The sequence below is a fragment of the Tympanuchus pallidicinctus genome, unplaced genomic scaffold (assembly GCF_026119805.1).
Source record: "Tympanuchus pallidicinctus isolate F22 unplaced genomic scaffold, pur_lepc_1.0 scaffold7, whole genome shotgun sequence".
In the NCBI taxonomy this organism is placed as follows: Eukaryota; Metazoa; Chordata; class Aves; order Galliformes; family Phasianidae; genus Tympanuchus; species Tympanuchus pallidicinctus.
The window spans coordinates 2,346,169-2,368,522 of NW_026294791.1; the positions used below are offsets into that span (position 1 = coordinate 2,346,169).

Below are 22,354 nucleotides of genomic sequence, written 5' to 3' on the forward strand. Positions count from 1 at the left end.
CTTTGACTTGTGTGACAAATAATTTGGGCTGATGATGTCTCAAAGATGGTTTTTAATTGTGGCCCAGCAAGAAGTGAAATTCAGTAGCTTAAAAATAGCCCCTGCTATTGAAGGACTGGCCCTGTAAATCATTTGCTTGCTCCTGTGAGAAGTCCCAGCAGGTGAGACTTGGAGTACATCACGGGAATGTCAACCATCCACATCCAATAGCCAATGCACGTGAAGGCCTGTGAGCATCTATCTTGATTAGTCTGCCCCTAAATCGACCCCTGAAGAAAATTCTGTCATTGGTTATGGTTCTAACATCACTCAGTCATGTTTTATTGCATGGTAAAAGACACCCATGGTTTATGTTCTCGTCTGTCATCGTGCTCTTTCATTGCCACACTTTTCTGATCTTTGTGCTTCGTAGCTTTCAGATTTGTTGCATGTTTTTTTTCCTTTTTTTTTCCTTATTTTTAAATACCTTGATTGATGCTCACCCTTTTTTTTTTTTTTAAAGTTTATTTGCTGCCAATTTGCTGCTTGTTTGTTTTTTGGAATTTCCCTAATTAAATACTTTCTGTTTTCTCCTCTATCGCCCTGGTTGCTGACCCTCCTCCCCACTCTTACTATTGTCTGTTGTGGTAAGTTCCTACTTGTGGATTTGTTTGGTTGTTTTTTTTTTTGCTTCCTCCTTCCCTCTTCCCCTCCCCACCCCCTTTTTATTTTTTGTTTTTCTCTGTGGAAATCCCAGTTTCATTGTAGCAACAAGCTATGCCAACAGCAGGGTACACCCCATGTGTCCCAGGAAAAGCAGCATTGCCAACTATAGGCCTCAGTGTCCCAAGTGGCACCAATGCCTTTGGAGTGGTGGGTTCCTCTGCTCTGCTCTTGGTTTTATAAATATCGAATCCCTTTTTTGTGGGTTTTTTTTGTTTGTTTGTTTGCTTGTTTTTTTCAGCATACAAAGTGATGTTGCCTCGAACAGCAGCACTCCAGAAACAAAAAAATATTGAAAAATGCATATTGAAAGAGTTACAATAGTTGGCAATGCTGCAAAGGACCTTGGGTGAAATTGGGCAAGAAAAGAGAATGCTTTCTTTAGTAGAAATGGTTGGATTTTGCATTCTGCACAGTGTGTATGAAGGAGTCACTTTCCCTCATGCATATTTGGGGCTGGCTCTGCCTGCAGGCCGCTGCAGCTCTGCTGGTGGAGAAAGCAGAGCAGAACTCCAATGTTGGATTCTTTCAGATCTTGTTGGCAAAGCTTTTTGTGTGTATGCAAGAGATAACTCAAACTTGATTCCCAGCAATTTTGAAAGGTATTTACCATGCATAATAACAAATCATGAACCTTCATATGTCATGATGGCTGTTATCTGCTCTGCCGGTTCTGTGATGGCTATTCAGTGTTCACCTTCATTCTCTTCTCCTCCCCAGGACCTATTATTTTTCAAAAAATAATAGGAGATAAAATGCTTTTAATATTTTCTCCCTCGTATCTGCATTTTAGCTCTTTTCAGAAACAAGACCATGGAGTATTTTTAAGTGACACGTTTCCATTTCAGTACTGTTATTCCAGAGACTTTGGTGTAAGCTAAATTTCAACCTAGTGAGGTTTGCAGAGCCGTCTCCTGTTAACTCCAGGCAAGAAACTGAGCTCTCCTCATCCCATGGGGCTCACAGCTATTGAATGTCCCCAAGGGGCAGGGAATAGCCTGTGGGCCTTCGCTCACCTGAGGAGTGTTTCCATGCTGAGATTGCCAGACATGGCCTCAGACTGGGAAACTGCCTCTACAAAGAGGATGGAGGCGTTCCTGCTCCACTCCTCCCTCTGACCCTTTCACTCCAAAGACACTCCTACAAAGCCTTGTGGAAGGCAGCACAAAGGGTTTGATGCTTCCTTTGCTGGGGAGCCGTCACCGCTCAGCCCATGGCTGATGGCTCAGGGCTGTGTGGTGGAGATGCTCTGTCCCACCTGGGCCAACCAGTGCTCCTTCTCCATGAGGTCCTCATGATAACTGAATGTCAGCAACTGGATTGATAGGGGAAATTTGGTGCAGCTGGACTTCATGGTGATGCAGCGTGCACTGGGGGCTGGATCTCACCTGGCTTCCCAGCCCCTGGACTTATCAGTTCCACATGGCTCTTATTTTATGCATTTAGTAAATGCTACCAGAACTACTTATTAATTAAAGATGATAATAGACAGCGTTTTCTTCCCCTCTTATTGATATTTTTATGGCAACATAAATGTACACCTGCTGTAAGAAGTGATGTGCAGATGGCTGTGTGGCTCCTACCTTGTAGGAACCAGGTTCTGCAAATGCTTTGTACCCCAAACCTCACATGCCCAAAGACAGGGCCAAATCCTGGTCAGTTCTGGTCAGAGCTGGGCACAGCTGAGCTCTGCCCTCTGTAGCATGGGGCAGGCAGCAGCCTTCGCCCCAAAAACTAGCATTGCCCACTGTGTTCTTCAGGCCAGCACCTCACCATAGCAGTGCTTCAGAGCTCTCCTGAGATATCCTTATTTACACTCCTTGCCTTCTATAGGTCGTGTTCACCATCATCACAATAGATCAGTTTTGCCATAGCAAAAATAAGAAATAAATAGCAGATAAGACTCATGTGCAGCAGCCAGGACACCACAGGTGCTCTCTGAACCCAAAGCAGAGCGCTGTGCACACACGTTCTCATGAGAGTAAAGGTGAACATCTCACAGTTTCTTGCTGAAAAGCATTTCTGGTTTGTGCATGCGGAGTGAATTGTTTTAACAAGATTAGAGGTGTGGTTTATTTTTAAAGTGTTTTTCCTCTTTCTTTTAATCAGATTTTCTTTGTTACTTTCCAGCAAAAATCTTTCTGTTTCTCTTCTTTTTGTTGCATTTCTGGGCCAAATTCACCACTGGCTCAAAAGGAAGCAGGTACATGACACAGTGAATTGCATCTGCTTTCAGCAGGAGTGACTTTGGCCCTCCCTCCATCCTGGCAGTCAGTCCCTAGGAGGCTGTGACACCCCCAGGGCCGTGCGCTGTTCCAGCACTGCTGTGTGTGCGTGTGTGAGTGCCCTGGACATGGACATCAGCCCAACCCTGCAGTTAGCTCAGGGTGGATCGTGGGGCCCTGAAGGGCATCTCTAGGGGTGTTTGTGTGCTGTGTCCTCCCTGCGTGCTGCAGGTTGTCGGCAGCTATGGGCCAGGCCTGAAGTAATACCCAAATGTAGGAACTCACCTTTGTTCCCCAACATCCAACGCCCTCAGGCTCCTCCTGGGGTGGCAGAAGGCATTGCGGGGTTGGGCTGATGGTCATCCTTGATCCATATAACCTCACATTAGTTTGTAATTTCATTGCGGTGTCTGCTGCTAAGCGTGTTCATGCTGAGTTCCAGGTGTGTTTTTCTTTCCTTTCTTTCTTTCTATTTTTTTCTTGGTTCATTTTTGATTTCTTTTTTGAGTTTGCATAACGTCAGGAGCCCTCCTGCAGCCACACTTGGGTTGTGCTTGTCCCCACACTGAAACAACCTTTTGTTTGTCCAAACCTAGGATGGAAAGAGGATGTTTGGCACCTACTTCAGGGTCGGTTTCTATGGAACCAAGTTTGGAGACCTGGATGAGCAAGAGTTTGTTTACAAGGAGCCTGCGATAACGAAGTTAGCTGAGATTTCCCATAGGCTCGAGGTGAGATGATCTCTCTGTGAACTGCAGTTTATCTGTTTTCCATCTGTCATTCACAAATCATGAGTGCTGCAGACCTGCTATGATCACTTGAAGATCTGTGGCTTTTCACAGTGTTTGCATTTCTCATCAGCTGCCTGGTGCAGTGGGATGACTTAGGATTGAAAAAAGGCTGAGATGCTTTCAGAATCCAGCTGTTGGAAAGCATTGCTTTTTATTCTCATGTTCTCACCTTTGCATTATGTTCCTCTTCTCCTAGAGACAGTGCCCTTAACAGAAGCTGAGTTTCAGAGCCCCCAGAGTGGGCTTCTCAGGTGTCTGAAGTTTGTTTCAGCTGTGAGCAAGCGAAGGCAACTCTCATAAATCTACCTTGGCTTTGGGTGCCAATGTAAGCACCAGTTCGTTCCTCAGACCTGGCCTTGTTTAATTGCTGGAATAGATCTGCTCTCCTGTTGTTGCTCACGCTTCAGTTGCTGTCACATGGCACTGAAAGCAGCAGTGTTATCTGAGGTCTGGGCGCACGGAGCTGAGTTCAGACCCATTCATCCGGCCCAGCAGAGCTGCGCTCTGACGCGGCACCTGATTTCCAAGCAGATCCTGCATTGACCCCAGCTTTCAGTTGAGCTCACAGACACACAGTGAGCTCAGAGGTCTGTTCAAAGCCCTGCAGCACGTGTGTGCAGTTGGAAGGCTCCCGAGTTCTCTTGGCTTTCCGGGTGTTAGGCTCATTTGTTTCCTGTTGGCCCTGGAATGCGATTGATTGAATTCTCCTAGGTTCAGCAGATCACATTCAGCCCTGGTGCAGATGCGCTTGAAGGCATTTGAAGCTTCACCTCCCCCTTTGTCTCTCCAACCCCCACCTTTGATGGATGCCTATGATGCTGTATCTCAGTGCATTTGCTCTTGATTGTAGGGATTTTATGGAGAACGGTTTGGTGAAGATGTGCTTGAAGTGATCAAGGACTCAAATCCTGTGGACAAATGTAAACTAGATCCCAACAAGGTAAGAACACGAGTACAGAGTCAGCACTAGAACTGGTCCCCAATGTACATGAACATGGTGGGCCAAATCCTTGCCCTGGATTTTGCCAAGTAGGTGATGTTTCCATGAAGAGAGCTAGAGAATGTCTCAGAGAAGAGAGGTGGGGAAAATCTTCCCAGCAAAGGAGTGCAGAATGAGCTGCTTCCTTCCTGCCCTGTGATGTGTCCTGTGGGCTTGGCAGAAGGGAAGGTCAAGAGACAAAGAGACACTGCAGTCTCGGGCTGCAATTGCCTGTCTCTGTAATCTCTATGAAATGCAAGGAAGGAAGGGAGTTTTCCATTCACTGGCCTTGTATTTTTTTTTTTGTTTTTTTTTTTTTGTTTTTTTTTTGCAGCTGTAGCATTTTATCATTCTTGTCCTATGTCTTTTAAGCTCCTTTAAGTGTAACAGAAATAATGGGAGCTTGGCTAGGAAATTAAGACTCCAGTTTAGAAGAAGGTATTATCTGCAGAGAAAGGGAGGAAACACTTCACGTGAAGAGCTTCAGAGGAGAGGGGCAGAGTGCTGTATCTAGTCCAGAAGGTGCTGAGCACTCACCAGGCACTCCAGCAACATCAGTGTGACGTTTCTGAGTAAAGGCAAGGAGCAATCCTAGTTGTGCAGAGGAGTTACACCAGGCTATGGCAGCGCAGGGAGTAGAGGTCGTCTCATCTCTGCGCTTACCTGGATTCCTTCCTGCAGGCATACATCCAGATTACCTATGTGGAGCCTTACTTTGACACATATGAGATGAAGGACAGGATAACTTACTTTGACAAGAACTACAACCTGCGGCGCTTCATGTACTGCACGCCCTTCACGCTGGATGGCCGAGCTCACGGGGAGCTGCACGAGCAGTTCAAGCGTAAAACCATCCTGACAACGTCCCACGCTTTCCCTTACATCAAAACCAGGATAAACGTCATTCACAAAGAGGAGGTGAGGCCTGCACTTTGCCCAGCAGACATCCCCACAGCTCTCCTTTGAAATATTACACAATAAGGGAAGTAGATGTTGGTGAAACTCCTGCATGATGTACCTTGGTACATCATTTAGTTAAACCCCAGAGCCGCACGGAGTCATGGATAGAATTGTAGAACCAGTTGAGTTGGAAAAGGTCTTTAAGATCATCCAGCCCAATCCCAGCCCACTGACTGTGGCCCTCAGTGCCACGACCCCACAGCTCTGGAACACCTCCAGGGACAGTGACCACCTCACACCCTGGGCAGCAAGTTCCAATGCTTGTCATCCCTTCGTACTGCCACACAATATCTGTCCTGTTGGTGTCCTCTGCCTCTTGTCTCCACCGTAACAAGTGTCCTGTGTTCTGGCTGCTTGCTTAGATCATTTTGACACCCATTGAAGTTGCCATAGAGGACATGCAGAAGAAAACACAAGAATTAGCTTTTGCAACTCACCAAGACCCTGCAGACCCAAAGATGCTGCAGATGGTGCTACAGGGATCAGTAGGTACCACAGTGAATCAGGTGAGAACCATTTTCTGAATTGGAGACAAGTGGGGTTGTGTATCGCTCTGCTCAGGCACTGGGCCTTATTTCCAAATTACTGTGGGTTTTTTTTACCATTCAGTGTGTGGAATGTGTTCAAGATCACTGATGGGTCTAGAGCAGCTCTGGGTAACTTCGCAATTTGACTGAGAGTCCTGAAACCATGGTTAGATCTGGGAAGTGGCTGAGTAGATAGAGATAGCCCTTCTCCCTCATTATCTGTCCCTTCCTGGCATCTGCAGTCACTTCTGACTGCTTCTCCTCCCCCTGTTTAAAGAAAAACATGAGATTTTATTGCTTCACCTTCAGTTAGCTGGACTGGTGTTTGGAACTGGGATTGTGTCCTGCTGTGGTTTTTGAACAAAGTGGAAAGTGAAGCTAAGAGTGGAGAAACATGGAGGAAAAATTGAGCGAATATGAGTAAACCTCCACTAAGGAACAAGCTGGGAAAAACAAGGCTGGAGTTTCAAGTTCTGGGCCGAGTTCACAGTGCTGGCAAGGACTTGGTTCCATCTGCATTGTTTAAAGTTAGTTGTCAGTTCTGCAGAGTTTGTCAGGATTCATTGTAAGGGAAAACAAATGCAGGATCTGCACACATTCTCACCCTGTTTTCCAAAAGCGGAGTTTTATTTTTACAAATGCCTTAAAGCCACACAGCAGTCATGATGTCTGGTGATTTATGCCAGATCTACCAGCTGCAGTTCTTTAAGATGCACGCTGTGAGGAAATAATGCTGCATTTTACAAATGTTTCTATGTGCAAGAAGTTTCTGCAGTGAGTGGATGTGACAGTGCTGAGAAACTTACTTTTTCTCTCTGCTCCTAAAGGGACCATTAGAAGTTGCACAAGTTTTCTTATCAGAAATACCCAACGACCCAAAGCTCTTCAGGCATCATAACAAACTACGGCTCTGTTTCAAAGACTTCACGAAAAGGTATGGAGTGTTGTCTTCCAGCTGCCAGGTGCCTTTAGTACTGCTGCGCCAGGCAGGAGCACTGACACAGGGGCTGTGTGGGAGAGGAGTGCTTGTGTTGCAACCATCTGCCTGGTTTCCATACGCAGCTGTATTCTCCCTGTTCCTCTGGTGCTGCTGCTCCGTGACTTCCATCAGGTCAAGTGCTGAAGTCATTTGGCTTTGCTGAATATTGGGAAAGAATTAGTGATCACAGCTCAGTCGTGACCAAGTGTTCCCATTTCAGAACACAGCTAGCCACACTGGCACAAATGAACTCACAGGTTGGCAGGGCCAGGAGGTCTGATTTCGTTCTGATGTGAATTTGTCCAAGCCACGTAGAAGTACGTTGGCAGAATTCTCTCATGGAGCTATACTAGCTGCTGTACTTTCCTCTTGAGTAATGCAAACTGCAGTCTTAAGCCAGTGTCTTTTGTAAGCAGTGAAGAACTAAAAGAATACGTATTGAAATGTTCAGTGCAGACAGATCAGTGGCAATGTAGTTTTTCCATATATAATAGGTGGTGGTGATGTTAGAGTTCTCTTCATGCCCTTTGTTTAAATCACATTTTTCCCAGTAGAAGTCCCCAGTGAACATCTTACAGGTCTGTCTTCACAGTAGGTCTTTAAATCTTGGACTGGAAGCACTGTGCGGAGATGGGCTTTTCATTTCTCTTCAGCAAAGATAAATGTAATTGGAGAATGAAACAGAAATAAAAACGGAGTTTCCACTCTGGAAATGGAAACTGGAAACGTGACACCCTCTCCTTTCCCCACGGAGGTCAGCTGCTTTAGCTGAGTCTTTATTACCCGAAAGACAAGATAGAAAAGGATACTGTGCGTCATCCCAGAAGTGGAGAACGAAAGCTGTTGTGTTATTAACAAATCTGTCCTTTTTTTACGTGCCCGAGTTTCACAGGCTTTTGTTTTCCAGATGTGAGGATGCTCTGCGCAAGAACAAGAGCTTGATCGGCCCGGACCAAAAGGAATACCAGCGGGAGCTGGAGCGGAATTACCACCGCTTAAAGGAAGCCCTGCAGCCGCTGATAAACAGGAAGATCCCGCAGTTGTATAAGGCCGTGTTGCCAGTCACATGCCACAGGTGGATATTTGCTTTTTCTTTTTCTGCAGAGATAAGGAGGGTGGAAAGAGGGGGTGTCTGACCTTCTTGTGAAACCTGTTCTTAATGTGGGGCTTCTGGCTGAGTCCGTCCCTTCTCCCCTTCTTTCCTGAGCTCAGAGCACGTCCCTTTCCGGGCAGTTCTGGTAGGTGGTGTTTGCTGTGGTCCCTTGTGTTCCTCAGTTGGCTTAGGAGAACACGGCCCTGGTTCTGAGCTTGTCATGGAAGTGTTGGTCAGAGGAAAAGAGCAACGGGGAAGAGAAAGAAGCGTTGCAAAAAGAGAAGTTTGGAAAGAGTGTGATAGGGATATTCCAAGCAAATCTTTAAGGAGTGCAGGGGGTTTGTGCTGCTTCTCCTGTAGAAAACACTGGAAATAATTATGTATCTCTCATCTGAAGAGGCTTCTTATCTGACCCTGAAAAACACAAGCTCATCGTTGTGTTTTCTCTCCCTCAGAGACTCCTTCAGCAGGATGAGCCTTCGCAAAATGGATATCTAAACGAGTTAAAAACCAAAATAAAAAAGCACTTAAAAGTAAGGTTTTGAAAAGAAAGAGCCTTGTTATCAGCGCTGGGAATCAAAGAAGTTTTATTGTGAAATAAAACTTGGACTTCATCCTGGACTTCCCACACACCTCCTCCTCCATCAGAGTGTTCAGTGGCCAAAACAAATCATTCTGAATTGTCAAATGTAGACTTACTTTATCCATGTTTGAGAAAAAAATCCAAGTGGTATCCAGAGTATTGGTGATAAGCTGTAAAGTTACCTGTTTTTTAAGGCATTTTTATGACTCAAAGGTACACTTAACGCATTTACCTTTATTTATAATAGCATTCTCTAATGTTAAATTTATTTACTTTTAGTTCATATATTTAATTTATATTAGGACCATACGCAAATGCATTTTTGAAGTTTTTAATGTAGTGATGATGGTTATTTTGATGGTACTATTAAATATGTGAATGTTTACACTTTAATTCCCTGTGCTGAATTGGACTTCAGAGCTCACCATCCTTGGGGAAGCTTTTCACAACGAGGTAAGTCTTTACTAACACTTCTTATCCAAGCTGTGATTGTTGTACTGTTCCTGCCCTTTCTTCTTTGTAACTGAATACAAATTGCTGCTAAGGGAAATAATTCCAGCTGTCACCATCAGCAGAATCAAGGCACACCTTGCTGGTGCTGCACCTCTCTTGGTAGCTGTGAAGGAGAATTCCAGCACCATCACTGCACACACCAACTAGAAGTCCAACTACAGTAACCCAGTGTAGTGTCTGTGCAGTTCAACTCAGCCACTTGCAGTTAGGCTGCTTCTTCTGGCCCTTTTTCAGTTTAAAAACTAATTTCAAGACAAGAACAAAATGATAAAGTAGATGAAGTGAGTCATGAGCGTACATGGGCAGCAGTCGTCGCGTTGTTAATTGTGTGATGAAAGGATCTGTTGTAAGGCAGTGATTTTGGTGGCTGACACAGAACTTCGAGGAAATTGATCTCCAAGTTGGAACCAACCCTACAGCCACTCAGTCTGGGTGTCTTTTTTCCCCTCCGCATTGAAGCAGGTCCCTTGGGAGGCAGGGCAGTGGTTAACTGCAGCTCGCTCACTCTACATAAACACCTAAACAGCCACACAGAAATATGCATGCGTAGGTGACAAATAAAAACATACTGCTATGTTGGTGAGAATAACAAGAAAAAAACTATATGTAACTTTCAGACAGGAGCCCTTAAAGTTGCAAACACAATTATACAGTCACCGTTCCGTAGTTGTAGGAGTTTGGAGCCTGACATGGGTTTTCTGTTGGCTTCTGCCGTGCACAGTCCCAAGGGGTTGCTGGATGTCTTTGGGGCCACATTAAATGTAGGACAGCAGCCACTGGGGCAAGTTAGCTCTTCAGGAAGGCAGAAAGTAAGTGCTTCCTTTGAATAAATCCCAGCAACAAGAAAAGACCATGTTCTATGTATGTCTTTATGCCTTTTCCTCACCCAACTGTAGGAACAACATAACTTTTATTTTCAGGCTGAAATTCAGCAAGCCCCCCATTGCAGTCAGGAACAATTTATAGCAGGCAAGGTAAGCTTTCAGTTCTATTTTGCTATTCTCTTTAATGTGGATACTCATTTTAGACAATGAAATTATTTGGTATGGTTACAGTGTCTCATGGCATTTGTAATTCATCTCTGCAGTAATTACCAGACAGCTGTTCAGCAGGAGTTGAGTCCAGCCCTTACTGCAGCTTTCTGTTGGAAGCACAAGTTTCCTTGCTGCATAACTCTAAATCAAACCTGTACAAAAAGCAGAGGTCCATCAGAACAGATGCACCAATGTGACTTTCATGAGTTCTCTCAGTGTTTATGTTACAGTGTAATAAAAGATTGTCAAAGAACAAGGCACTGGAGAATAAACTAGGTGCAGGGTTCTAGGGCTTTCCTTGTAAGTTAGTCATCTTGTATTTGAAAAAGCTTAAACAGACCCTAAAAACCAGGGCATACTCACATGTTGTGCATCTCCCTTATCTGTCTCTGCAGCAGCACTTCATGTCATTCCATACAGTGCAGCAGTGACACCAGCACATTGCATGCCATACAGTTTTTAGTTCTCTGCAACTTACAGGATACTGCTTAACCTTGTAGCATGCAATATGTGACCTGGGATTGTTTCATCTCTACTACCTTGTGTCAGACATGCCATTTCTTTTCACAGTAAACTCATTTCTCTTCCCCTTGCCTCCAAGCCTTACTTCTAGTCATCAGGTCCCTTCCCAGCAGGGCATGCTATACAAGAACCAGATAACAGCAGGGCATGCTCTTTTCTAAAGCACTCCCTCATCATCTCTTTCATTCAGATACTTTCCCAGCCTTTTTTGGTAATGATGCCCAACCACGTCCCCTCTTTCCTGTCCCAGCACAGAAGTCTGATCTAGTCATCTCCAATGCATACCATATTGTTCTTCTTTTATTTCATATATACATTCTCAACAAAGCATCAAGCCAAATGTTTTCATTTTCCCACCTTCCAGTGAGCTTTAAGTACAAATTAACTGTTATATGTTCACCACTAAACTCCAAATCCACCCAAACAGATATGCATATTAAAGGGCTTTCTTCTTAGGAAGTACAAAAGTATTTTAATTACACTACACACTCTCTGTTTGGAATTATTAATCACACCTATTTACACACTTTGCCCATTTAACATCAATGCAACAAGATGCAAATTAGACCATTCAAACATTCCTGTTAAGTTCAGTTCTCTTTTTTTAACGTGAACACTCTTTTCTTGTGCTTGGAGATGCACAGAGCAGTATTAGAATTGGCTAAGGAGCATTTTGTCAGTAAACCACATAGATTACTCAAGGACTATATATGAAGTATTACTTCCCAAGTTACAAAAATACACAACTTCTGATGAAACTTGCTAGTTAATATACATTTAGTCCAGAATATGAATACAAATAACTTTTATTAAAAAAAAGCTAATAATACAAGAGGCATGTCTGAGAACTAGAGCTGTGTTAAAACCCCACTACTGTGTATTGTAGGCATCCTTTAGGAGCTATACAAACTGGTATTTCTAAAAGGTAATATCACTATTCTCCAGCATAAAAGTTACTAGGTGAGTTAAGTTCTACGTCACGGTTTATGAATTCAAGTTGAGCCACTTACACAATGCAAAGAGCAGAAATGTAGGATCCAGTAGCTTCAAAGACAAACATCTGTTTCTTCCAAGTAGTTCTGATGCAAACCAGACACCAGGTGTATGCGAGTCCTTAATATTTACAGTCAAAATACAGTATCACTCTACAATTTTCTTATAAAACAGTAGGTAAGGAGTTGATGTAGACGCCGACGTGGGAGAAAGAGAATTCAGGAAGTCCTTTTCCTCTGTAACTTTCACTTCAGAATCATCGAAAAGCAACCATTTCCCCTCGTACTCTTTCAGGCTCTGCAGGACATACAAAGCTTTGTTTTCCAGTCCACTGAAAGCAACCCCGTTCTGATGGCCGTGCTCAGTGCTGCACTCCACACTTCCGTTAGCAGGGGCGGACTCGGGATTTCTGTTCTCAGTAACTACATTGAGAACCTTCTCGCTGTTTGCTGGTCTGTTGTACAGGTCACAGTCAGACTTGCTCTTCTGTCCCCCAAGAAGTCCGACAGCTTCCATGTTCTTTTTGTTCAGAACTTTACCTGGCTGCGCATTGCCATTGACTCTGAAAGAGACTTCACCGTTGTCGTAGTCTTCAGCAACAGTTCTTGCTTCCTCCTCATTCAGTGGCTCTGGTTTAATCGTTTCGCACGTTTGGGCGGTGATGAAGTTTCCCTTGTCTAACTCGAGGCTGTTGAGATCTGTGATTTTGACAGAAGCTGTGTAGTGTCCGCTGCTAATTGTAATGCCACTGTGCATCACCACTGCAAATAAGCCATAGGTGTCATTGGTTGGCTTCGTGCTCCATTCTTCCAGCGACAGTTTGAGCGGCGTCAGTAAGGGAGTGTTTATCTTCGATAGTCCACCGTAGCAGTCAAACCTTCAGAAGAAAAACAAAGTTAGAGCCCTTGCTGCTCCCAGCACGCAGCACGTAATGCTTTCAGTGCCCAGGCATCGAGTCTGCTTTCTCATACCAGAGACACACAGCAGAACTGCAGTGAGAAGCTGCTCACATTTCTACTTGTTTATCGCAAGCATCTGTCCCAGGCAGCCCTGTTCACTGAAGGCATTTTGACAAGTAAAGATATTGTTAAACATGACAGCTCCATAGCTGTGGGTTTTCACTACATAAGAAACTCTCTTTGTGAAAACTACCAGCTACAATAAGCATCCAGTAGTGAGAAGTGAGCTCTTCATTGCATGGTTATCATTCATGCTTCTGGGATTGCATTTCCTTGCAGACATTGACCTGCTGATCAGAGAACATTCATTCCAACATCCAAGGGACAGAGCAAGTTGTTTTGCTTCCTCCCACATGTTTATAGAAAAAGATAGCAATAAAACTATACATTCTGTTATTCCTTTCAAGTAGCTTAGCTGTCACTCAAAGACTGTTTTTACTGTAGTAAATACAAGTGACAGATTCCTAAGGATTATTAAGTTAGTAACTTATTGCCAGGAACCTCTCATTAACTGCCTTACCTTAATCAGTTTCTTTAAACAATTCTACCTGATTTAGTTGGGGAAAGCATCTTGTATTCCACAGCTATTGAACAATTGTTCATAGTTCACAAATACACAAGGAGAAAAGTTTCAAGTCCTTTCATTGTAATAAAGAACTTTTGAAGAATTCGGAGGTGTTGGAACTTCATCACCTCTTTTGCATTACTGCATATAACCTGAGCTTATGTGATTGATGTACTGCATCAGCCCAACATAATTAACCTCTTTATTTAATGATGGTGTCCCAGTAGATTCAGTCCCAGGTCCCAGTAGATTCAGTCTTTCTCAGCTGTAAAGATTTTATAGGGAAAAAGAGTGCAGAATGCAAACCAAACCTGAGCTTACAAAGAGCTAATTACAATTGTCCAACCTACGCTTTACTGTGAGAAACGATGATCACAGAGTTGTAGGGGCTGGGATCTCCAGAGATCAGTGAGTCCAGCCCCCTTGCAAAGCAGGCCCCCTACAGCAGGCACGGTTGCTACTTTTAATCCCAGGAAAACACAGGACATTACTGAAGTCACAGGATATTACTTTTGTTTTACAGGGTTTTGATCTTGATTCTGCCATGCTTTTAACAGTTTTGCTGATGTTCACCACCATAAACCCTTGTACACAAATGCACGTAGACGTGCACAGATGCGCTCAGTCACTCAAGTCTGATCAATTCCAATCCCTCCTCACCTTAGGTGCAGGCTCACCATGAACATTTCACTGCACCGAAAGAAACAGAAGGGTGTATCATCAGAATTAATACAGTGTGAGTCTTCTGAAAGGCAGGAAGAGGTACTCAGAGGAGTCAAGGAACAGGAATCGCTTACAGATGCTCCAGGATCAAAAATCCAGGTCCAGTGGAGCTCACAGGACAACTACATTACCCTAAAGCATTAGCAAGCAGGCTTTACCTTTCTTCTGGACAAGACCCAGCATCAGAAAAATTTGAAGAGGAGCAAATAAGAGAGATCTTCTCACATTATCTTTTCACGTTAGCTTTTGATCTTCTTAATAAGAATCTGAAGACAAGAATGGCGTGCCAAGTGCCCTGCCTCCTCTGGCTCAAACACAACAAAAGCAACTTTGCAACTCCGCCTTTTGGAGCTATGAATCAGTGGAATTTCTCTTACTGTGTTGAATCAGTGCCTCACATTATCCCAGACCTTGAAGGCGTAAATCAATCTTATTGCAGCTATCCTAATCCACAAGACACTGGACAACCCAAATACAGATTCATAATGGTATCAGCATTGCTCTTGCTAATTAGCAAGTGCAACTAGAAAACTTTAGGGTCAGACGTTATTAAAAGAGGAAAAACCGATCAGTGAACCACCTTACACAGCCTGCTACCTCTCACTTCATGGCTCTCTTGTGAGCTCAGGTCTGTTTGCAGCCAGTCCCAGTGTTTTCCCTCCCCGCCCTCCCCAAACAATTACTCAGCCCCAGGCTAGCACATTTTCACAGTGGCTGCTTTATTGTTAAAGAATCACTTTGCAAACCACCCTCTAATAAGGGAGCAAAGCCCTGCCAACAGCAAACATTTACTTATCAGCGCTTTCTGTTTCATTTCTTATTTAAAACTCAATTGTCCTGAAACTCTGTAGATCACAACCGAGGAGGTTTCCAACAGAGAACAGTTATGTGAACATTCTCAGTTGAAGAATGTTAGTTTAAGGCAAGAAGAGTTTGTTACTGCTTGTAGGACAGACTACTGCAGTCTCATCTGGGGAAATCAGTATTGTTACAATAAACATTACCAGTTTACCTAAGCAAACTTGGGAAAGCTCCATCAAAGCTTTCAATTCCAAACACACTGTAACAGCAGTAACTTCATGTGCTACAGTGTTTTTGTTTACTATCCTTGGCTCTTCTCCACCTGATTTGCAGCGGTGCTTTATTACTCCAAATCAAGATGTTCAGACATGCCACTGTTTTGTCCAGAGTAAAATGTCCAAGCCAAAAACCAAGAAGCAATCTTCTACAGTTTCAGCTTCATCACTGTCTCCAGGACTGTGTCTGATTGTCCACTCTGACTTCCTTAACCTCTGGCTGCCAGCACTTGGCTGGAAATGCAGGACATGAGTAAAGGGCACAGGAAGACCACAAGAGACTGCATACAGGTTTTGGACTTCTGAAGCAAGGATTTGAAGGCTGCCAGGACAGGAGAGGTAAGCAACTCAGCATGCTGCTAGGGAACCTGCAAGCTCCAGGTACTTCTCATAGAAGCACAGCAGCAGATGTAGGAACAAAGTGAAGAGAACAGCCAGGTTTTCTCTCAGTGAGCATCTCGAGTTGTATTTTTTGAATAACCTCATCACACAGCCACTCCATCTGGCATCAAAGCTACTCAGTAGCAACGTGACACCTTCTGACAGGTGCACAACCTAGTTGGCTTGTTCTGCTCTGCTTGTTGTGAGTGTTACTACACTAAACCACCTATGTTCTATGTTACAATCCTGAAATTGTGGGAAGAAAGGGAAGGAGCCCTTATAGAGATTAAGTTTTCCTTCTGCCTTGTCAGAAAGATACTCCTAACAACCGCTACTAATTCCACTTTCAACAAATCATAACAAACCACCCGTAAAAAGTAACTATATTCAAGGATTATATTAAGCTATTTCACAAACCGTGTTGATGCTGACCTCAGTAGAACTTGTTCTAAAGCGCCCTGCAGCTAATCACTGAACTCCTATTTGCTATGTGTCAAGTGCCAAAGGTCCCATACACTTCCAGTACAAGATTTCTCTTCCCACAGCAGTTTAGTAATAGAGTGTATTGGCATACTCACTCTAAGCCACTAGCAGCAAAGCACTTCAAATGAATTGTTATAACTTCAGGCATTTTATCAAATAAAAGGCTGCGCTCTGCTTCTGTGTAATGATGGCAGTTCTCGCAGAAGTATTTGTCCTCTCCCACAATCCTTTCCACGGATGCAAACTGTGAAATTGCCCACTTCAGAGTCTTCATTTCTGTTTTTGGCTCTGGAGAAACTGAAAGAGAATCATTACATTCACAGATACGCTATTACTTACATTTCCAAGGAATCCCACCAGAATAAAACCAAAACAAGATGGCATCAAGTTCTGCTGCGTTCCATAACTGCTAACAACACCGTAAAGAATCCCCAGTACGTGTGAAACAAAGTGCACTCAGCTCTCCCAGTCATTTCAGGAAAGGATGCAGGCACCACTTAATGGATACGCTTACTTATAACATACAGGCTTCCCAAATCTTGTCTTCAAGATGTGTGTACTGATCCCACTGCCACGTCTAGAAATAAGGCACATGTGTTTGAGACCAAGATTTTATTCCCTACAGGAAGCTTCCAAAATAATCAGGCAGCTCCCTTCCATTTCTTGCATCTCACCCCCCTGACAGCCTCCCCATTAATGAGGTCAGTGGGGAAGGCAAAAGGAGTGGGAGCTGCTCTGAATCAAGTCCACGAGGACTAAAGGTGATTTATTTAGAATTCAGAACATCACAATGTAACTGCAGCTGCACTTACTGCTTATCTTAAAACTAAGTATGGATCACTACCAGCTGTGGAACACACCAGGGGACATTTCCCACAGTGTTAAGGCAAGAAGTAAGTCCAGAAGTAATGAAAAATATCAATTCCTGAAGTAAATTTCATTTATTTTAAGAAAAACGCAAGTATTTCTTCCACTTATCCTTCAGTTTAAAATAATCTTTTATCAGGGAAGGGCAGACCCAGATAAAAAGTAAATGCCTGATTATAAGCAGGAAAACACATACATGAGTAAGGACTGTAAGCTGCCTGTTGCCTTTGGAGACCTGAGGCAACTTCAATACAGTCTGGATCCACCTATGTTATCAGTGCTGTGTTTGCAAAGTCAGAAGTTAATCAGGACAAGAGATAACAGAACAACCTCTGGTGTTAACCAGCACAAACAAGAGCAGTGTTCCTTGATAAACACAGCACTGTCCTCCCTCTACAGCCATCTGAAGCAGAAACACCAATCCCCCTTTTTGATACTTACTTTCAGAACTTTCTTCACTTTTAGAAAGTTCATCTTCTTGCACCGGAACACTGATGTCCTGAAAGTCCTCTCTTCTCTCAGTAAAGCACTCGCACTCCAAGCATCGTGTTCTCAGTACTAACTGGCCCTGGAACAATTTCTCCACTAGTTCAAAAACAGCCAACTCTGTACCTAGAGAAAGTATATGCCAGATCACTTACCAACGTGTGTTTTATTCAAAAGATACTAAAAACCTGGCTATTGTTCATGGCAAATCGAGTGTTACAGACACAGTGCCTTAGGGATTCCAAAAAGCTGCTCATCACGTGTGGTTTTCGGAGTATCAGAGAATCAGCATAGAATCATCACAGAATCACAGGACAGGTGTGCTGGAAGGAGCCTTAAAGCCCTACTGCACCCCTTCCCTCAAGAGCTGTGTTCTCCTGTTGACACTAACAAAATCCATACCTGTCAGCCACTTTGCCTACATCCTACAATAGGGAGCTACAGACAGAATACTGCTTGTAAGGACACAAATCCGTAGCCCGTAGGATTTCATTTTGTGTTCTCCTTTAAATAACATTCTTTTACGTTTTTAATTCCCTTCCTATTTCTAGAGATGACAATCATTAGTAAGAATATTAGTGAGAATATAAACCTGGTAATATTTTTTTACCTTGAACAGCGATTACACGATGTTAGAAAAAGACCTTTTATAATCTAAGCTAAACAAGTGAAGGTATAAAATGAAAGTTACAAACATGCAAAAATAAATTCATAAAAATAATTTTCAATTCCTGAAAATGTAACTCCATGCTTAGAGAGCTCTGCTTGCAATGCAATCTGAAGGTTGACTTCCAGTGCACAGTAATTTCCTAACCATGCTAATTTTAAGCCCGTTCACTTGTTCACCAACCTTCCTTTTTTGGTTCTTTTTCAGTTCCTTTTTCACTATGGCTTTCCACAGGAGATGTTGGTTCGTGACCACCTTCTTTAACATCGTTACCATTTTCACACTTGGCAGACGACTCTCCAAGCTCACAGTCATCGTACTCTTTCACCGGGTCTTTGGATCCCAAATTTGTAGTTAACTTCCCCAGACTATAAAATTTGGACAGAATACTTGGCTGTTTGCACGAGGATTTTAACCAGTTTAATTTAAGTCGTGACTTCTTCTGTGTTGGCTTTGCGCTCTCGTTCTCAGTGGAACACTTGGCAGTGGCATCAGTTTGATTCTCTAGCTTTTCCCCCGTTGCTTTCCTCTTTGACCTGGTTTGTCTTTGATTTTCTTCTGCTGCAATTTGTTCTTTCGATACTTTGGACTTTTTCTTTGCGTTGCCACCTTCAGCATCGCTTTTTCTCTTCCCATTTCCTTTGGGCAGCTTATCTTCAGCCACCTCTCCCCCGTGGCTACTTGCTGTGTTCTCCTCCTCCTCGGCAGAGTGGCCAGTTCCATTGCTCTCGGAATTTTGATTGATTTTTTCCTCCACTTTAGCTTTGGGCTCTTCCAAGGGCAGTTTATTCAGTTCTTCCTTCTTCAGTAGCTGACACGTTTCTTGAATATTACCAAGGATGCACTGCAGAACTTCCTGGGCATCGTGCTGCAAGTAGCCTTCGTACATAGGGTTGAGCTCTCTATTAAAGGTAAATAAGTACCAAAGATGAGCTGATCTTTACTAGAAAACGTGGCCAGAGACGTAAATTAGGAAACCTTTGCTATAAAAGCAGGGGGGGAATCCTCTCTGCATTTAAAGAGAAGCCCTTTCTGGCACAAATACCCATGGGGAGGCAGTTACAGCCTTAAACATAAAGGCATTTAAACATGCATTCAGTTGCAACCCAGCAGTGGTACTTCTCAAGTCAATGAGAATGCTTAAATACTTCAGAGGAAGTACTGCTTAAAATCTACTGCTGGGTTTCAATTCTATTCTTACAAAATCTAAACTTACTTCCAAACTTATGATACCATAGAGGCAGCAATAAACACAAACCTCCTCCTCTGAAATGTACAACTTCCTTTGTATAATCACATAACAATGCCCCAAATCTACAATTATCTTCTCCCTTCCCACCCAGTTCTCTCCTGCCATACTGTACTGTTATAATGATGCCAAAACTTTAGGTGAAGATTTGGTGTTTGTTTGAGATAATTTGTACCTAAGGGTGTTCAGCAGCCTTCGTGGCTGAGTAGCAAGTTCATCAGTGTATTTCTCTGGGTTTAAAAGAAAGCTGGCTTGAAGCTGTTCAACAGAAAGAATCAACGAGTGCAAACTGCAGATCAGTTCATAACTTGCCAGGGGATCTTCTTTACAATTTCCCTGCAATGAGAATGAAGACACGTGCAGCTTTGTGTCTAACAAGCAGTTATGGCAAGTAGCCCCCACTTAGTTATCCAACAAACACTTGACAGATTTCTTTTTTCCCCACAATGGGAAACAGGTGAGTTTAGATCAATACACTGCTCTTTCGACAGCAGAAAAGAAACATGAAAGCCACAGTATGAACTTTAAAAGCCCAAGCTATCTTTGCCCGCAGACATAAGGTATGGTAATTTTAACGGAAATTAAACCAGTTCAGCCTTGTGCTTACAGGTTTACAGATGCTTTGAACACAAGTTTAAAACTACTCAAACCTTTTTTTACCTGAAATAGTACAGAAAACAACACTGCCCAACTTCTTAAGAGCAGAAGAAAACAGTTCAATTTTGAGAACCTTCCTGGCACACAGCCTCACCTGCACTGTTACATGGAAATGGAGGTGTACTGAGATGTGTTACCTTTTCTGCTTTTAGCTCTCCTTCATCCTTCAACGATTCTTTCTTCTTTGAAATGATATTATATAAATGTTTGACTCCCGTTTTAAAACCAGGACAAAAATATAATACCTAGAAGCAACAGTGGAAAACAAGACAACAATTGGTAAACCCAGTTATTCAACGTTACATCTCCATGCTTAGGACCCAGCCAGCTCTGCATCTCCCAAGGCTGCTGCTGCACAGTACATGGGATTACTCATGGCAGGGAGGTGGCCCGAGTATGTAAACTGACAGATGACTCAATCACAGCAATCTATGGTGCACACACTTCCTGTGGTATCACTTTTCTTCCCCTCGCTGTAATTAGATTCCCTTTGTACAACATCCGGACATCTCCTCTATAATGTCAGACTAGGAAACCCATCCACTTGCACAAAAGCAGAACAGTGTGATATTTTTTGAGGCCCCAGAATGTGATCTTACCTGAAGAATGCTGTTAAGGTAACAGGTGTTGCCAAGATTATTCAAGCCCACAAAGGGCAACATGTTGTCCTTCTTCTCACAGCTGACAAGTGAGGGAGGCTGTGCTGCAGGAACAACCTGGTCACTGTCAAACAGAGAAAACAAAGCATAAGAGATCTGCCTGGCACACACACACACACAACTCTCCTAGCCTCTACCATGTAGGTTATGGAAGATAAGGAGACAGCTTACAGAATTAATGATTAATACCCAGATGAAAACCGTGTCACAGTGTTTCTGAGTCTCCTTGGGGCTCCTCCAGCAATCTGACAGGCTTACAGGAGCACATACTTACTACTGCATGCACTTCCAACGCCTGCCCTACGAAACAGCCCACGAGCCTGACTGAACAACTCATCTAAGATCTCTTTCAACTACTTTCGCACACTCTTCATTCATTCGCAAGACAGCATCAAGAAAAAGCATCCACTGCTTATTTCCCATTGCTCCAAATCCACATTGCTTCATTACTGGACACATACCAAGAGGATAAACAGCTGAATAACTGAACCAAGAGGATAAACAGCTGAACAACCGAACCAACGACCCTCTGGTAACACAACAGAGCCGGGCCTTAAACCCTTCACCACCATACCTCGCTATAATCAGGCCATTTCTCCTCTCCCCAGTGGAACTTCCCCCCCGGGCTGTGCTGAACAGAGCCGATAGGCGCTCAGGGCCGGGAAGCTCGCTGTGTGGCAGCAGGGACTGCCGCTTCCAGCCACGCCAGGAGCAGCCCGAACGCCCAATATCCTTTCACTAAGACCACAAGTTGCATTTTAACACGCTTTAACTAACTCGGCACGATCGAAAGAAGAGAACTTTCTTCCAGCATCACAACTTTGTGCCAACGGAACGCTCGCGGCACCGCAACCTCGGCCGGGAAAGAGGGAAACGGCAGCAGGCACAGAGCGGGATCCCAACGGGCAGCACCCGCACCCCTACGTACATCTCTGCGCCGCGGAGCTCCGCGCCCTTCGGCTCATTCTCCGGCGGCTCGGTGAAATCCAGCGCTCTCTTCGCCTCTTTCTTCTGGAAAAGCTTCAGCGATAGCCGGTTCTTCCTGGACGGGCTGCCCCGCGGCGGCGCGCTGCCGTCGCTCGGGAGCACCCCCGGCATCTCCGGGCGGGCGGCGGCGGGCGGCGTGGGGCGGCCACCTGCCACACACACACACATACGCACACACACGGCGTCACCGCCGCCTCGCCCGGCCCTGGCTGCCGCCTCACCCCTCCGCCCGCCGCCCCGCTCCCTCCCCGCCGCCCTCGTGGCCCCACCGCCCCGCAGGCCGCCGGGCCGGGCCCTCCCGACGCCCGGCCGGCACGGACCGGCGGACCGCGGCCGCTCTCCTCACCGCTACATGGTGCCTCCGCCCGGGGGCCGCCGCCGGTTGCTATGGAGACCGCACGGGGCGGCCCGGCGCCGCTCGCTCCGCCACGGGAAACTTGGCGCGTTTTCCGCGCCGTTAGGACCCTCGCCCGCAGCCCTCCTCGCGCCCAAGCGCCCGCGGCCGCCTCGCACAAACGCCGGAGCGGAAGCCGGGGACGGCGCTCGCCAGGATCGAAGAGCCATGGCGGCCGGCGGCGGCCCGCCTCCCGGCGGCTCGCGCGGGTCGAGAGAGGCCACGGCAAGGGCCCGATCGGCGGCACCGACGCCGCCCGTCCGCCGCTTCCGTCAGGCAGCACGGCGGGCAGCCCGCGGG

General features: G+C 44.8%; 2 protein-coding genes across 18 annotated transcripts in view; one reads left to right on the plus strand and one right to left on the minus strand.

Moving 5' to 3' along the window:
• Positions 1 to 9,232, plus strand: part of DOCK7 (dedicator of cytokinesis 7) — an 88,996-nt gene extending 79,764 nt beyond the window's left edge. For 9 of the 16 annotated variants that reach the window (XM_052666780.1, XM_052666782.1, XM_052666784.1 and 6 more), the window contains 7 exons: positions 3,524 to 3,658; positions 4,569 to 4,658; positions 5,379 to 5,615; positions 6,020 to 6,163; positions 7,012 to 7,118; positions 8,071 to 8,238; positions 8,712 to 9,232. In XM_052666780.1, the coding sequence (XP_052522740.1) occupies positions 3,524 to 3,658; positions 4,569 to 4,658; positions 5,379 to 5,615; positions 6,020 to 6,163; positions 7,012 to 7,118; positions 8,071 to 8,238; positions 8,712 to 8,754 (924 nt within the window). In that variant the 3' untranslated portion in view covers positions 8,755 to 9,232. Of the gene's footprint in view, positions 1 to 631; positions 2,906 to 3,523; positions 3,659 to 4,568; positions 4,659 to 5,378; positions 5,616 to 6,019; positions 6,164 to 7,011; positions 7,119 to 8,070; positions 8,239 to 8,711 lie in introns of those variants that run through there. The other 7 variants (XM_052666781.1, XM_052666785.1, XM_052666786.1 and 4 more) reach the window with 2 other exon arrangements.
• Positions 9,233 to 11,181: 1,949 nt separating this feature from the next.
• USP1 (ubiquitin specific peptidase 1) lies at positions 11,182 to 22,129 on the minus strand. Of its 2 annotated transcripts, XM_052666816.1 has the most exons (9): positions 22,007 to 22,124; positions 21,602 to 21,809; positions 20,614 to 20,737; positions 20,152 to 20,259; positions 19,533 to 19,693; positions 18,292 to 19,010; positions 17,397 to 17,567; positions 16,184 to 16,385; positions 11,182 to 12,778 (listed from the first exon to the last, which is right to left on the minus strand). In XM_052666816.1, the coding sequence occupies exons 2-9, from the start codon at positions 21,769 to 21,771 to the stop codon at positions 12,049 to 12,051; spliced, it is 2,385 nt and encodes a 794-aa protein (XP_052522776.1). In that variant the 5' UTR covers positions 21,772 to 21,809; positions 22,007 to 22,124; the 3' UTR covers positions 11,182 to 12,048. The 2 variants fall into 2 exon arrangements, with proteins under 2 accessions (XP_052522776.1, XP_052522777.1); XM_052666817.1 differs by lacking the exon at positions 21,602 to 21,809 and having other exon boundaries at positions 22,007 to 22,129.
• Positions 22,130 to 22,354: the final 225 nt, after the last annotated feature.

Bases quoted from the DNA above. Each gene is read 5' to 3' on its own strand.
- USP1 (XM_052666816.1), bottom strand. From the start codon at position 21,771: ATGCCGGGGGTGCTCCCGAGCGACGGCAGCGCGCCGCCGCGGGGCAGC. The intron at 19,694-20,151 runs GTAACACATCTC...TTCTCATTGCAG, and splicing joins GAGAGCTAAAAGCAGAAAAG to GGAAATTGTAAAGAAGATCC. The intron at 19,011-19,532 runs GTACAAATTATC...TACCTTTAATAG, and splicing joins AGGCTGCTGAACACCCTTAG to AGAGCTCAACCCTATGTACG.